This window comes from Arachis stenosperma, chromosome 9 (assembly GCF_014773155.1).
Source record: "Arachis stenosperma cultivar V10309 chromosome 9, arast.V10309.gnm1.PFL2, whole genome shotgun sequence".
Taxonomy (NCBI): domain Eukaryota; kingdom Viridiplantae; phylum Streptophyta; class Magnoliopsida; order Fabales; family Fabaceae; genus Arachis; species Arachis stenosperma.
Genome location: NC_080385.1, coordinates 22617953 through 22633888, shown reverse-complemented (window position 1 = coordinate 22633888; position 15936 = coordinate 22617953). Strand labels below are relative to the sequence as shown.

The following is a 15936-nucleotide window of genomic DNA, read 5'->3' as shown; positions in this document are numbered from 1 at the left end:
GGCGGTGGCAATTCACCGAATAATTCCTGAAACCACTCCCAAGCTGGTCTGTCATCTTCCATAAAATTTTCAAAATCAGTGAGACACCCACTAACAGCCTTCCCATCGACGGATGCCGAAGGCAGGGCTAGTGACTGGAGTGAAGTCGTAACAAGGTAGCCGTACTGGAAGGTGCGGCTGGATCACCTCCTTTTCAGGGAGAGCTAATGCTTGTTGGGTAGTTTGGTTTGACACGGCTTCACACCCCAAAAGAAGCGAGCTACGTCTGAGTTAAATTTGGAGATGGAAATTTTCGGACAACCCCAGCTGATACGCCATATCTTGCAGCGTGATGGTGCACTCTTCGAATAGCAAGTGAAAAGTGTGCATCTCAGGACACCATCTCTCAATGAATACGCATACCATAGGCTCATCCAACCAGAATCAACGGTTGTTCACCCTGGTCAAGTGGTACAAATCAACCCTCTTCAAATAAAGTATAATCCTTTCATGCATAAACATATTTTGTTGCTTTCGAATGCTGTAAATACACCTACTTGGATGTACTATATGATATAAATAACCACACCGTAATTAAATTCTAATACGTACAAGCCTAAACTCTAAATAATCACTACAAATGTCCTAATTCGATTCAATATATACATTTTAAAATATTTAATATATATGACTGTATATAAAAATAGAATGAATGCTAATGTACTTTAGAACAAGTAATAAATATGCCAATTTTTTTAATTTTTTAGTCTACATTTAGAATTTGAAATAATAAATTTCAAAATTTAAATCTTAAATTTTAAATACTAAACTATAAATCTTAAATTATATATTCTAATTTGTATACTCTAAATACTAGATTCCATATTCCAAACTCTAATACTAAAAAGAACAAACTAACCTCTTCAATGATAGCTCCGACGATATGTATAATGCTGTTGAGTCGGTATAAGTGGATCGTCTACTATGCTCCTACTTGAATATGCACACTCCAAAAAATCTAAATTTTCTCTTAGCCACTTCCTCCCTTTTTAAAAAATTTCCTCCCTCTAGCTAAATGAACACTCCACACCAAATGAAGAATTTGCGACTGGCTATAATCAGCAGCGATTTATGTATATTATACGTTCTTCAGAAACCGCTACAGTTTATAATAATTTTTGTCCAGCTTCATTTTAACGTAAATTGCGACTATTAATAACGAATTGCGTACAATTTCAAATATACAATTTCAAAAAAATACAATCTAATAAATTTAATTTTCAATTATTTTATTTAAATAATTTATTCTTAAATTTGTCTTTAAAATTATACTCCAACACATAATTTCAAACATTCTTCATTTATAGTTTATGATTAAAAAATTGAATTGATTTTTAGCAATGTAATAATTCACTGATGTGGCAAAAAATATTTTAAAATTTGATTTCTTTCTTCCTTAAACCTCTAATTCTCGAATACAACATTTAATAAATATTAAATAAGATAAATTTTGATTACTTTTAACTAATATTTTTTTATTACCAAATATTTCGGTAGGAATAACAGATGCTATTTTTTTGGTGACTCAAAAAATTACAAAAGAAAAAGAAAACAAAGAAAAGCAAAACGATGCAGTACCTGTGTGTTCTGATAAACCCTAACAAAACCCCAAGAGGAGTGATAATAAACAGAACAAGGTTGCTCTCAGCGTTGCGACCAAAAATTGATTGAGATGAATTGCAAGCGTCTAATTTCCGGAGGGTCATGGCTGCTCCGCCGGCTGTGCACGGCTGCCACTGAGGCTCTGCCACCGAAGAAGAAGGAATCTCTTTATCGGAAGATATCATCGCTGAACATGACCGGAGGGAGCGTGTCTCAGATACTGAACCAGTACGTAATGGAAGGCAACGTCATCAGCAAACGTGAGCTCGAAAGATATGTCGTGGAGCTCCGAAAGTATCGTAAGTTCCAGCACGCACTTGAGGTATATCCACAATTTCAACGATGAGCGTGAATGGGATTAAGATTTTACATTTCTTTTTGTTTTATTTCATTTTAGGTTAATATTATGATCATTTTTCATATGCATATAGGAATAACGGCTGGGAAAAAAATATATCATTTTGTGAAAACTGGGCTGTGTTATGACAAAAATGTAGTGAATGATCATTTTGGTTCTTGGTAATAGCTAATTTCACATTGTCATTAGCTCTATCATGTCATAAACAGTGATAGAATTTCATGTATCTGGATTTTATTTTGTGCTGAGCAGATAATGGAATGGTTGGAGAGGAGGAAAATTAACTTTGCTTTGAATGATTATGCGGTGTACTTAGATCTTGTGTCGAAGACCAAAGGGGTGGCTGCAGCTGAGAATTACTTTAGTGGTCTTCCACCGCGTGCCAAGAACAAGTTTACATATGGTGCTCTTTTGAACTGTTACTGCAAGGAACTAATGACAGACAAGGCACTGGCTCATTTTAGAAAGATGGATGAGTTGCATTATGTCACTAACCTGGCCTTCAACAACTTGATGACTCTGTATATAAGGCTGGGTCAGCCCGAGAAGGTGCCTCAGCTGGTGGAAGATATGAAGCAGAGGAAGATCCCCTTGAATGATTTCACATATCATATATGGATGAATAGCCTCGGGAATCTGAATGATCTCGATGGTGTTGAAAGAGTCTATGACGAGATGAAAAGAGAAAACAATGACAAAATTGATTGGCATACTTATTGCAACCTTACTTCTATCTATGTAAAGGCCAAACAGTTTGAGAAAGCCGAGTCTATGCTTAAGATGCTAGAAGAAAAGGCGAAACCCTCAATGCGGGACGCTTATCATTTCATGCTTTACCTCTACGCAGGCACTTCTAATCTACAAGAGGTTCATAGAGTGTGGAACTCCCTCAAGACGGTCTCCCCAGTGACCAGCACAAGTTATTTGACTATGATGCGTGCCCTTCGGAAGCTTAATGATACGGAAGGTATAATAAAATGCTTTAAGGATTGGGAATCTAACACTGTTGGTTATGATATAAGGTTGGTTAGTATTGCTGTCAGTGCTTACTTGAGTCAGAACCTGTATGAAGAAGCTGAATCACTCTTTAAAGAGGCTACTTGTAAGAGCAAAGGACCTTTCTTTAAGATTCACGAATCGTTCATGATCTACTTCTTGGAGAAGCGTCAGTTGGATAATGCCATGAGCCACCTTGAAGCACTGGTTTCAGAAAGCAAATGGCACCCTACACCAGAATTAGTAGGTGCCTTTCTGAAGTATTATGAAGAGACAGATCTTGATGGTGTTGAGGAGTTATGCAGGATTTTCAAGAGTTACAATTATGATGATTCCTGGCTTACAACGTACATTACAGCATCGAAAGTGTCTCCTGAAGCTCATCAAATGTTGAAAGAAGATTCTCAAGCAAACCATGAACTTCAGAACCTGCAAACTGACATGCACTCTGGATAGGTTCCTCCTGGAAGATCAATCCTTTCTGCAGCATGCAGATGAAATATATTGAATCATGATTTGATGATTAATAGGAGGTTTAGTTTTGAGGTTGACATTTTGCAAATCATGGTGTGGACCAAAGCCTTTTGTTCTTTTCATAATTTTCTTCCAAACATTGTTTTGGAGTTCCAAATTATGAGCAGCTATAGAATTCACCATCTAGGAAAGATGGCATAGACGATGCCGTTCAGACCACCCTTACAATCTATGGCTGAAATCTCAGCCAAGTTTTATTTTGCTTTGCCTGTATCCTTTTAACTATTTTCGTTATCTTATCCTTGTTTTTTAGCATATTAGTATCACTCTATTTGTTATGTTCTGCCTAGTCTCAATCCACTCGTATTTGGTTTGGATTGTTAACTTAATTGTCTGGCAGACTGCAAGTTGTCATGGTCACATGGCAGGTTTTTGTTCTGTTTCTTCTGTTTTATGAACTAAGAAGTCATTCACAAGGCTCAATGTAAAGGTCATTATTGTCTTGTATTCTTCTTCTTGTTCCTTCTCCCTATTTATAAGCAAGCCATTGATAAGCCGAAAGAATCTAAGAAATCTTATTATGACTCCAAAAGCACGGCTGCTAAGGGAGGAGCAAGAGACGAGTTGAAGTCCAAGTCTGACTATCAACTGGAGGCCACTTTGCTGGACCAGGATGGGGAACAGGATCAATAAAGATAGGATTGGGATGAGACAGGGATGGGGGAGAGGGACCGAACAAAATTCAGGGATCATGATTGGGGGTGGATTAAGGAGCATCTTACTAACAGTGAAACAGCTTGATTGAAGAAAGCTCTAATCTCTGGTGTATCACTGTGGGCTGTGGCTAGTTGAAAGTGAGGATTTCTGATCCAGATGATGGTTATTCTTGATCTTGGAAGGGTCCAAAGAAATTCAGATATTTAATGGGCCACTTCTCCATGATGCATTACAAAATTGCTTATTCCATAAGGAATTCTGTTGGTTCAAATAAATTACGGTATATTTCCATTATTTTGATTCATCACTTAATTTTTATTTTTTTCAATTTGACTTCTGCACTGGTGTTTGCTTTTTATTTTCAATCTTTTGTTCTGGGTGATTCCATATTAGGTTCATAATTGTTCCTGGGATGGAAACAGTTCGGGAGATGTCCCTATCTCATTCTCTAAGTACGTTTCACACCTTTATCTCTGTAATTTTGTTCCAAAGATGGTTACTGTTGCCTAAGGAATTACTGTAAGAGAATAACTGGATTGAGAGTACACAATTTTCATTCAGAATGGGTATAACAAACAGAATCACAATTTTCATTCACGAAGAAAGCTGGTACGCTGGTGAGGAAAATAAGATTGATAGAGTTTGAGAACATTACTGAATGAGATTAAACAGGGAGTAATGGCTCTCGCAATATTTTGAGTTTTCCTATAATTGAAATGGAAGAAAAGAAAAGCAATTAACAGCAGCAGTAACAATGTTGTGATGGTAGCTTAATGACAAACTACTAAAAAGTCACATTTGTAGAAGCAATGCATCACTTGGAAGAAGAGTGAGAAGGATTATAAAGAATAAAGATGAGAGACAAAGCCCTAAAGAAATTATTACACTCTCGTGCCTCTATAGGATGTAATCTTAGACGACGGTTGGTTATGAGAATAGGATATGAGAATAGGATAAGATAAGATAGTGAGAAGATGACAAAAAAGACACAAATACAAAAATTAGTATCTTTGTATTTTGTTTGGTAATAAATTAGAATAAATTATAAAAATTTAATTTATTCTTATTTTTTTAATTAAAAAAATTTAAAAAAAATATAATAATAAAAAATATAATTAGAAAAATTAATAAGAGCAATGAAAGAAAAAAAAGTTGCATCTTTTGTTAATGTCTCTGTATCCTTTTTGTCAGAACAAAAACAAAATAAATTAATTTAGTATTTCTAGATACAATATCTCTGTTTATATTTCATATGCTAAATATGATTTTATGTCTTTGTGTCTTTGTCTCTAGACTTGTTTTGTTTTGTGCCGACAAGGAATATGAGAATTATACATCAATTCTTGATAAGTGAAAAACCACATACAAATACAATACTAGAATACATAGTTGTAAGAACCGAATCAGTGATCGAATCGGCCAAGTTATTAGTTTTATTGGTTCAACTGATGAATTGCTAGTCTAACCGATAAAATCCGTCTCATATAAATAAAAAATCTAAAATTAAAATTTAAAATACATATTTTACTAATATTTTAAGAACAAATAAGTCTCGAATTCTAAAAATAACTAATATAAAGATAGATATAAAATTAGTCTCTACTATTATAATAGTATCTTAATTGAATACAATAAAAATAACAATCCATGAATTATATCTAAAGATTAATTTTAAAGTCTAAATATTTTTATATAATTAAATAATTATATATAAATTTATTTTTTTTCTCAAATTAAGCAATTTTTATTTTATTTTAATATTAATTATCATTTTTTATTTTAAAATTAATTAATTTGTACTTCAATTAAAAATTAATAAATTTAAAAAATGTTAAATATAAAAAATATTGAATTTATTATTATTATTATATATATATATATATGTGTATTAGTTAGAATATTATATAAAATGCAATATATATTATAAAAAGTATAAAAGATACCAAAAAAATAAATTAGTGCAGTGGTATTAGAAGAGTCAAGTTTGACTTACACGGTTACACCTCTTGCAATGTATTTTAAAAAATTTCTCAATCCCCCATGCTGATGTCAACATGACATGATGTCATTAACGTGCGCATTGACTGTGCTTGTTAATTATTTAATCGGACCGATTTGTACTAATTTTGATTGGTTCGTACTTCGTACTAGTTTAATCGATTTGTATCAATTTTGACTGATTTATTTTTTTAAACAGTTAGAACACTAATTCGGATTGGGTGAATTTTAGTATACAGAGCAAAATTGGTACAGATTTAAAAATTTAGTTACATCACACTTTTTAAAGTCACACTTTAAATTGTAACTCTTCACACAAAAAAGCGTCACCTAATAGAAAAAAGTAAATTAGAAGATTTAAGAGAAGAAATAATCAAGTTATCAAAATTAATAGATCAAAAATTAATGATTTTAACTAATATTAACTGTAATGACACCGAATTCTTAAAATCAATACAAAATGATTTTTCTCAAAATCTTTATTTTACTATAAGTTTTATTGAAGGACTTCAAAAACCTGAAAAAACTTATTTTTCACACGGAATTTCTAAGAAATGTTACCATGGAAATGATTCCCCACATCTTTATCATACTTTTAACCCACAATTAAATTCTATAGTAGATATGCTTGAAGAAATATTAGTATCTATAAAATTTCAAAGAAATAAAGAAAAAGAGAATCCCAAAGAAGAAAAATTTCAAAATATAATCAACATAACAGATCTAAAAGTAAAACCACCACTAAAATTATGAATATTGAAGAAAAATTAGAAGAAGTTACTATGCTTTTTAAACAATTAAAAATGGCTCAAGAAAATAATATTATGGAACAAGGATTTCAAATAGAAGGAGAATTAGTAAATTCTGAAAATATAGAAAATGAAGAACACATCCTAGATTATTCAAGTGACGAAGAACCAGCAATTCCGATACAAGTAAAAAATGAAGCTGGAACATCTAAAGATAACCAATCTCAATATAAATGGGAAACTGGTTTTGATAATTATGCTTTTAAAAAAGGGTTTATAAATAAAGATTCAAAATATACAAAAATACCATCAAAATACGTTCCTAAAATCCAGGAAATGGAAGGAGAAAGAATGCTTGATTTAGATTGTAAAAAGAATGAAAAAGAAATTTTCAAAAATTGGTTGAATTCCTTTTTATTAGAAGCTTTTACTAATCCAAAGCTTAGTGAATTGTCTGGAAGAGATATTTGGAATTACATAGGATTTCATACTAAAGGAACTATAAGAGATTATATGACATCAATAGAAAACCAAATAATAGAAGATTTAGCAACAAAAACAACAGCTTATGATAAGATATTATATATAATGATGATTCTATATAAAGAATTTTTTGGAAAAAATATTATAGATCATAGACAAGAAGTCTATAATAAGGAATATGAAGAAGCAAAAAACCATTTAGTTAATATCCAGATATATGATCTATGTAATGTGGAATCTTATATATGTGAATATAGAATACATTATTACAAATTAAAAGAAGAAGATAAAAATCATTATCTTAGTATGTATATAACAAAACTTCCATATCCTGCTAATGAATTTATAATGGGAAGATTTATAAGAGAAATAAATAGAGGGACAATTGAAAATAATTTTGGTGGAGCAACCGCTGCAATAAGAGAGGAAATAAAAGAACGTTGTATGCAAGAAGCCACTCAAAAAAGATTTGCAAATATAATTAGAATTTGCTGTCAGGATAATGAAGAGATATCCCAAAAATATGGGCTTAATAAAAATTTTCAGAGAAAAAAAAATATCAATTTAGAAAAAGAAAATACTATCCAAACTGGAGAAAAAAGAGGTATTTTAGAACAAGAAATAACAATAAAAACAAAAGGCAAAAAAGTGACTATTGCCCAAATAAAAAAGAAAACTGTAAGTGTTGGTATTGCCAAGAAGAAGGACACTATGCAAATGAATGTCCGAAAAAGAAGGATAAAAAAGATCTTACTAAACAAATAGAAATTGCTAAGTCTTGTTTTATGGAACCTTTAGAGGAATCTGATGATAACCTAGACTATATTTTTGAATATGTCTTAGAAACAGACTCAGAGGCTGAGTAATAATGCCACATTTATTACTATAAAAATAACAGAAAAATTTATAAATGCTTTTATAGATTCTGGAGCAACACAATGCTTTGCTAGTTCAAATATAAAACTTGATTGGAAAAAATTAAAGAAACCATTAAGAGTTAGAATAGCTGACAAATCAATACATAAAATTGACCAAAAAACAGAGATGACTGAAATTTTTATTCAAAATTATAGGTTCATTGTTCCATCTATATATATGTTAGATTCTGGAATGGATTTTATCATAGGAAATAACTTTTTAAAACTATATCATCCATTCATTCAAGAATTAACATATATAGTTTTAAAAGCTCCACACGATTCTTCATTAAATCAAAAATCAAAACGTATAAAAATACCAACTACTACTATAAATAAGATCTTAAAATTTAAAATATTTTCTATATTAGAAACATGTTATTTAAATTTATACTTTCAGATAAACATTCCAAAAAATAATCTTGAAATAAAGATAGAGAAACTTTTGGATGAAATTTGTGCTGAAAATCCTTTAGATATTAAAAATACAAATAACGAATTAGTAAGCATTAAATTAAAAGATCCTACAAAAGAGATAAATGTTCCAAATAAAATTCCTTATTCCGCAAGAGATAGAGAAGAGTTCTCTTTAGAATATAGAGATCTTTTGGAAAAAGGAATTATAAGATTAAGTAAAAGTCCTCATGCGGCTCCAACCTTTTATGTCGAAAACAATAATGAAATTAAAAGGGGAAAACGAAGAATGGTTATTAACTATAAGAAGATGAATGAAGCAACTATTGGTGATGCTCATAAACTTCCAAGAAAAGATTCTATTTTAAAAAAGATAAAAGGAGCAACTTGGTTTTCGTCTCTTGATGCAAAATCAGGATATTGGCAACTTCGTTTAGACGAAGAAACAAAGAAATTAACTGCTTTTACTTGCCCAACAAAAGAATCAACAAGTGTGTTACTCTATGAATGGAATGTATTACCATTCGGATTAAAACAAGCTCCAGGTATTTATCAAAGATTTATGGAAGAAAATCTAAAAGAGTTAAATGAATTTGTTTTAGTGTATATTGATGATATACTAATTTTTACAAAACAGGATAAAGAAGATCATCTTCAAAAATTATTAATAGTTTTAGAAAGATGTAAAGAAAAAGGACTAGTTCTTAGCAAAAAGAAAGCAAGAATAGCAAAACAAGAAATAGAGTTTCTTGGATTAATTCTATCCACTCAAGAAAAGCTAAAACTTCAGCCAAATGTCCTAGAAAAGGTAAATTTATTTCCTAATAAAATAGAAGATAGAAAATAATTACAAAGATTTTTAGGATGTATAAATTATATTTCTGATCAAGGATTTTTAAAGAATATAACAGAATACACTAAAAACTTATTTCCAAAAATAAGTACTAAAAAAGAATGGAAATGGGATGAAAAAGACAGTATGCAAATTCAAAGGATTAAAGAATTATGTGAAAAACTTCCAGAACTTTATATTCCAGAAGAAAATGACTACTTAATAGTAGAAACAGATGCTTCAGACATAACCTGGTCAGGATGTCTAAAAGCTAAGAAAGCTATAAAAAGTTTGGAACAAGAAAAAGAATCACTAGATTCTAAATATTCCCCAAAGAAATTACTTTGCAGGTATATTTCAAGGACTTTTACTCCAACAGAATGGAGATATACCACTCATGAAAAGGAAACTCTAGCAGCAATTAAATCTCTTAAGAAATGGAAAATTGATTTACTACCCAGAGAATTTACATTAAGAACAGATTCAAGTTATCTAACAGGTTTCATACGATATAATTTAAAAGTTGATTATAATCATGGACGATTGGTAAGATGGCAATTATTTTTGTTACAATATCCAATAAAAATTGAATATTTTAAGGGTGACAAAAATGTTATTGCAGATACATTAACAAGAGAATGGAGTTCGTCTACAACGCATTAGATCAAGAAATTCAGAAATACGAACAAGAACTTGAAAAATGCAAGCATTGTCAGCAAATAAGGACACAGATCCAATCCCTAAAGAAGGCCGTCGAAGCAATGAAATCAACACAACAACCAAAACCATCAGAGTTCAGCCAGCTAAGCGTAGTGGACAAATCAGGTGAAGAAAAAATTCCAGAAAATAAAACAATTGCTGAAATTATCAAAAAATCCACCCAAGATAAAAAATATTATGTAATTTATAATGGCCCCATAAAAGGAGTATATGATGCCTGGGAAAAAGCAGCACCATTTACACATCAATCAAGGATAATTCATAAAGGAGGGTTTTTAACATTGGAAGAAGCAAAGGAATCTTTCAGGGAATATGAAGCTCTTCATCCAGAGCAAACCCTAAAAAGAGCAGATAAAGCTCCAATTCAAACCCAGAGAACAAGAATAATAAGAAACATTCCTACAAGGGCTGAAATCAAAGAAAAGAAAAGGGTCTGTAGATCAAATCTCAGAGAAACCCTTAACATAGTCCTAAATTGGACTGAAGAAAAAAGGGCAATCTTGGGATATTATCCTATTGCCAAAGAACAGCTAACAAAGCTGGTTATATTTCCATATGCTTCCCCATCTGACACCTATCAGTTTTTCCAGTATGGATTAATTGATACAATTTTAATTTTTAATGACTTGAAAATTATTAGTGAGTTTCCTGCAGGATTCATTGATGCAATAAAGAGATTTAAAAATATGATTGACAACGTAAATCCAAGGGATATATCCCTAAAATTTACGAATAGTCAACCTATTTTTAATGAAGAAGAAGAATGCTTGGTTCCAGCACATCAAGTAATCTTCATGTCCGTCTTCCCAGGAAATTTTCAACCAATTGATCAAGTTCAAGATTTAACAATCTACAGTCATGAAGGAAGACTAACCAGCACACTAGCAAGGGTCTTCGAAAGAACTCAAAAGATAACAAGGGAATCTCACACAAGAATCAATTATAAAAGCAGAAATACTTTGCTTGTGTCCAGTAAAAGGAATGAGATTGAAGAAAGAGAGATGAGACTCTTAGTGGAATTTGAATCAGCATTCTACAATTTATCTGGACTCTTAGAAAAGCTCCCCGAAGGGATAAAGAGGAATCTCTGCTATTTGATAAAAGACAGAGAAGACCACAAGTGCCAGCTATGTGTCTCAGAGTTATCTGAAGAAAGCAATAATGAAACGGAATCAACCCACATGATAAAGGAAGGAGACAACGCCTCTGAAGGCCACATAATGAAAGAGGAGGACAACACATCTGAAGCATCTCTCAACATTATTGCATAATGACGTAAGCGCTTAGGTCATAGAGCACCAACAATGTAGCTGGTGCAAGATAATAAACAATGACGTAAGCAATGACGTCATAAGAAGGGTAAGGATGGGAATTGTCCATCAGACCCAACCATTATAAATAGGTTGCTTAGGCAATTGTAGAAGGTATCAAACCATAGAAAGCAGGAGGCTAAGAGTACTCATATGCTAGGAGAGCAAGGAGGAAGCTGCCGAGGCGATTCTATAGTTTGAAGAAGAATTCCCTTAGGAAAAACCAATTCTAAACTCCCTTCTGGAGTTAGTATCTACAATCTCCCCTCTGGAGATAAAAACATCTTATGTAAAATATACTAAATAAAGGAAGTTTTTCTCCAGAAAGGTACGCCTTTATCCTAATTTCTTAGTTATGAATTATTTAGAAAGCTTAGAATTAACAGAAGAATCTGATTATTATAGATTAACTGCTTTATTAGATAATGAAAGACAGGCTGTTCTAAAAACAGAATTAAATCTCAAATCAAATGAAAATTTCAATAAACAAAATCTTTTAAAAGAAGTTTTTAATAGAAAAATATAATATACTATGGAAAAATTCAACTTGAAGCCCCTATAAAGATAAAATCCGCCAATGGAGAACTTGAAATAGCTTTGATAAATGATGAAGAATTGAGTAAACAGATTGAGAAAATTAAAGATCAACAAAAAAGATCTAAAATTGGATGGATTCATATTAGTACTATACAAGTCTTAATCAAATCTACATATATGAAAGGAATTAATTCACCAATAAGCTTAGCAATCTGTGATAAAAGAATTACTGATGACCCAATAGATCAAATAATTGGAATTGTTCATGGAAACTTGGCAAACGTAAATGTTAAATTCAATGCCCATCTTGGATATGCTATACCTTTATCAACTGAAAACCTTGGAAGATCTATAAGCTTGGCTTATAAATTTCATAGAAAGAATCTAATGGAACAAGACGATGAACCTTTTTCAATTACATATGCAATAAATTATGCTTTAACAAATAGCCATCATAGTATAATATTTAAAAACAGAGAAAGAATTTATGTTGATGAATTATTTCAGAAAATTGTAAAAACAGAAATACCAAAATATAAAGCTATTGAAAACCCAGTTCTATTATTAAAAGAACCATCAGGAAAATTAGTTTCATCAAATTTTCAAATAAGAGAATCTAAAATTAATAGCCCGTTAAGTTTATCCAAGTTAAAAATTAAAGAAAATTCTGAAATAAAAGAATTAACAAAAAAGGTCGAAAAATTAAATGAAACCCTAAACATTAAATTATGACAATAAATAAAGAAAAAATATATGTAACTTATCAAGACAAGAAACAAGAGCTCTTTGAAAGAGAAAATCGGTTGAATTATTTACAGTTTTCTGAAATAAATCAAAGAGCATTTGAAGCTCTAAAAATAATTTATGACAAGTTAAAAAGAGAAGTCGAAGAACTAGAAAAATTAATAGAATCTCTAGAAAATAGTGATGAATCAATGATAGAATTTGCAGAAATTTTAAGATAAATAATGAAGCATACAAAGATTGAAAGACCAGAAAATAAAATAAATAGGAAAAGGGCGAAAAAATTAAAAAGTAAAATAAAGGAGTATAAAAGGGAATTAAATAATCTTCAGTTCGAAATTAATGACCTTATAATAAAAAGGATAGAAATAAGAATAAATATAAACAAGTTGGAGCTAAACTTAAAAAATTTATAAATGCCTGAAAAACCATATTATGACTTAAAAGAATTAAAGCTATTGAAAGAAAAAATGGAGAATGAAATTGAAAAATTAAAGAGATATCTAGAAACAACAGAAAGTGTAGAAATAAAAGAGGTTCTTGAAGATTTAAAAAATTATATTAAAGAAAAAGACAAACAGATAAAAGATTTTATATACAATAATCCATGCAAAAAAGAATATTATAAACTAAAACAAGATTGAAAAACTATAAAAATAAAATCAGAATTAGTAATAGTAGAAATTGTCAATACTTTTTATGAAATTATAAACTATAAAGTACCACCAACCAAATCTATACAAATTATAAACTTATTCGAAGGAAAATATGAAGAGTTAATAGAAATTTTGAAAATAGAAATTTTGGAAAAGAAATTACATCTAAAAATTGGTATCAGAGCCAAGTTAACGATTAAGGGTAATACTTTCTTTTTAAGCAATACTTTTTATGACACGCTTTTTCAGTCACAAAATGACAAAAATCTGGATACTAGATGGCCCCTTCGAATTAACATAGAATTTGATTTATCGATTTTTCTATCAAATTAGTCGGTCCAATTCAATTTTAGTAACATAGTAGGATATCACATATTAATATAATCAAGAAAGTAGAAACTTGTGACAATGGATTAGTTAACGGGTCTTTAAAATTTTAATAATACAATTGAGACTTATAACTCACCCCTAAAATTCTAATAGTATTAATAATATCTTTATGTGTAAGATCTAATATACATATATGATTGCTCTCTTTCAGGAAAAGCTCTTATGTAATTTTCAACTTAAATTTATTAATTTTTCACCAATTTTAGGCTCCACCTAATCGCTTGAGTCCAACTCTATGCTGTTAGAATGTAAAAACAATGTTCAACTATTTGGCAAAGAGGAAAATTTAGGTAAGTATTTAGTTTTTATCTAATAAGTATGTAGTCAATAATTCTAATTTACTTTTTTTTTTCACAAAAGTGAAGCTACTTAATTAGTTAGTTCATTTGTTTCTCTTTAAGTTAATTATATACTAATTAGAAAACTGATATTTGTATCTATTTATATATAATAAGTAATTAGTACATGGTTAGTTAATTGACAAGTATATAAGTCTATTATTTGACAAATGTATAATTTATTCGGTTGCCAAGTGATATAATAAAGAATCAAGTAAAACAGTCATGTAAATAGACAAAAAAGATTTTATAATCCAGATAAATCTAAAATATTTAAAATAGTCATAATAGGCTATCCAAATGATGTTTATTCCATTCAAAAAGGTTATCCCGCGCCCTAATAAGTAAGCATTTTACAAAAGATACCACTCAAAGAAATTTTCTTGCCATCAAGTTGCTACTAGACCTAAAAAAAATGGAAGAACAATATGGTTTAGTAACGGATGTGAATCCAAGAAAGCTTCACTAGTATTTCAAAGTGTATGTTAGAATATAGGAGACTCCAAACAAATATAACGAGAAAGAGATTGGGTCTATTAAAATAATTCTCAAAGATATAAAGATATCATTTTCACAATTAAACATATATTTTGCATGTTTACTGTTAATATTTTTATAGTGATGTGATCCAAAAATCTGTAAAAATATATTATTTATGTTCGAAATTGCTTGCTATGATAAAACAGGGTGGTAGAATTCATTGCACTATTCTTAGGGGTTAGCAAAGAGATAGAGTGGTGTTATTCTAGAATTTTAAATGTATACAATGTCTGATTTCATTGTGTTTAATAACAAAAAATAAAGATAAGAATGATGTGAGAATCGAACACTGCAAATCAGCTCGTTAATGCAGATTTGTTTAAATACACAGTCACCTAGGCGGGTAATTAACAACTACTAAAAAAATTAAATTTAATAATTTGAAAAATATCTTATGTTGTGGAGAGGTAGCAACTAGCTAAGTAGAATATCTTAATTAGAAATGTTCATGAGCCGGGTTTGAGTAGACCCCAACTCAGCCATAGTCAAATCCAGCCATAAAAGGTCACCGGGTCCATTTTGACTCGACCTTAAAGTGGTTTGAAATAAACTAGGTTAAACTGAATCGATTCAATGTAAAATTAGTATAAACACATTTGTAAATTTTATATATTAAAATAATAATATTTTACTTTTAAAAATTAAATTTAACAAATGTTATATCATATTTATATCAAAATAAATTATTTTAAAACCAAAAGCGTAATATGATATTACTAATTTTATTCAAACATATATATTTTTATTGTAAAAAATAACCTTAGATCGGTCTGGGTGACCTGAAGCATAATATGAATCCGACACGAAAATAACACCAGGTAGAAATGATAAATCTAAACCCAACAAAATATACCTCTGGTTTGGCTCGGGTTTTAGGCTAGATCGGGTCTTAAACACCCTAATCTCAACAATTTAATTAGTATTTTGTTTGGTATTATTCAGAGAAAGAAAGTTCTTATGTATTAAAAAAAAAACAAACGTAAGAATAAACAAAGCATAAGGAAATTGCAGAACCCATTTGATGAATTGGGTAAGAAAGGAAGCCTAGAAAGAATGGAGATTAACTCATCAATGAAACAAAGGTGAATCACAAAAGTACCAAATAACAATGAGCCTACATAT

At 30.3% G+C, this 15936-nt stretch overlaps 1 protein-coding gene across 4 annotated transcripts; it reads left to right on the top strand.

Annotated features, from left to right (window-relative positions):
* Window positions 1-1622: 1622 nt before the first annotated feature.
* On the top strand, window positions 1623-4714 carry LOC130947981 (pentatricopeptide repeat-containing protein At1g02370, mitochondrial-like). 4 transcript variants are annotated; one of them, XR_009072892.1, is made up of 4 exons: window positions 1623-1963; window positions 2252-3739; window positions 3870-3959; window positions 4063-4714. XR_009072892.1 is itself a non-coding variant. In XM_057876693.1 (2 exons), the coding sequence occupies exons 1-2, from the start codon at window positions 1712-1714 to the stop codon at window positions 3449-3451; spliced, it is 1452 nt and encodes a 483-aa protein (XP_057732676.1). In that variant the 5' UTR covers window positions 1623-1711; the 3' UTR covers window positions 3452-4714. The 4 variants fall into 4 exon arrangements, 1 of the variants encoding a protein (XP_057732676.1); XR_009072891.1 differs by having other exon boundaries at window positions 3870-4714; XR_009072890.1 differs by having other exon boundaries at window positions 2252-4466; window positions 4580-4714.
* The last annotated feature ends 11222 nt before the right edge of the window (window positions 4715-15936 follow it).

Excerpts from the sequence above, each read along its gene's own strand:
- LOC130947981 (XM_057876693.1), top strand. The coding sequence starts at position 1,712 with ATGAATTGCAAGCGTCTAATTTCCGGAGGGTCATGGCTGCTCCGCCGG. Across the intron at positions 1,964-2,251 it reads AGTTCCAGCACGCACTTGAG|ATAATGGAATGGTTGGAGAG; the intron begins GTATATCCACAA and ends TGTGCTGAGCAG.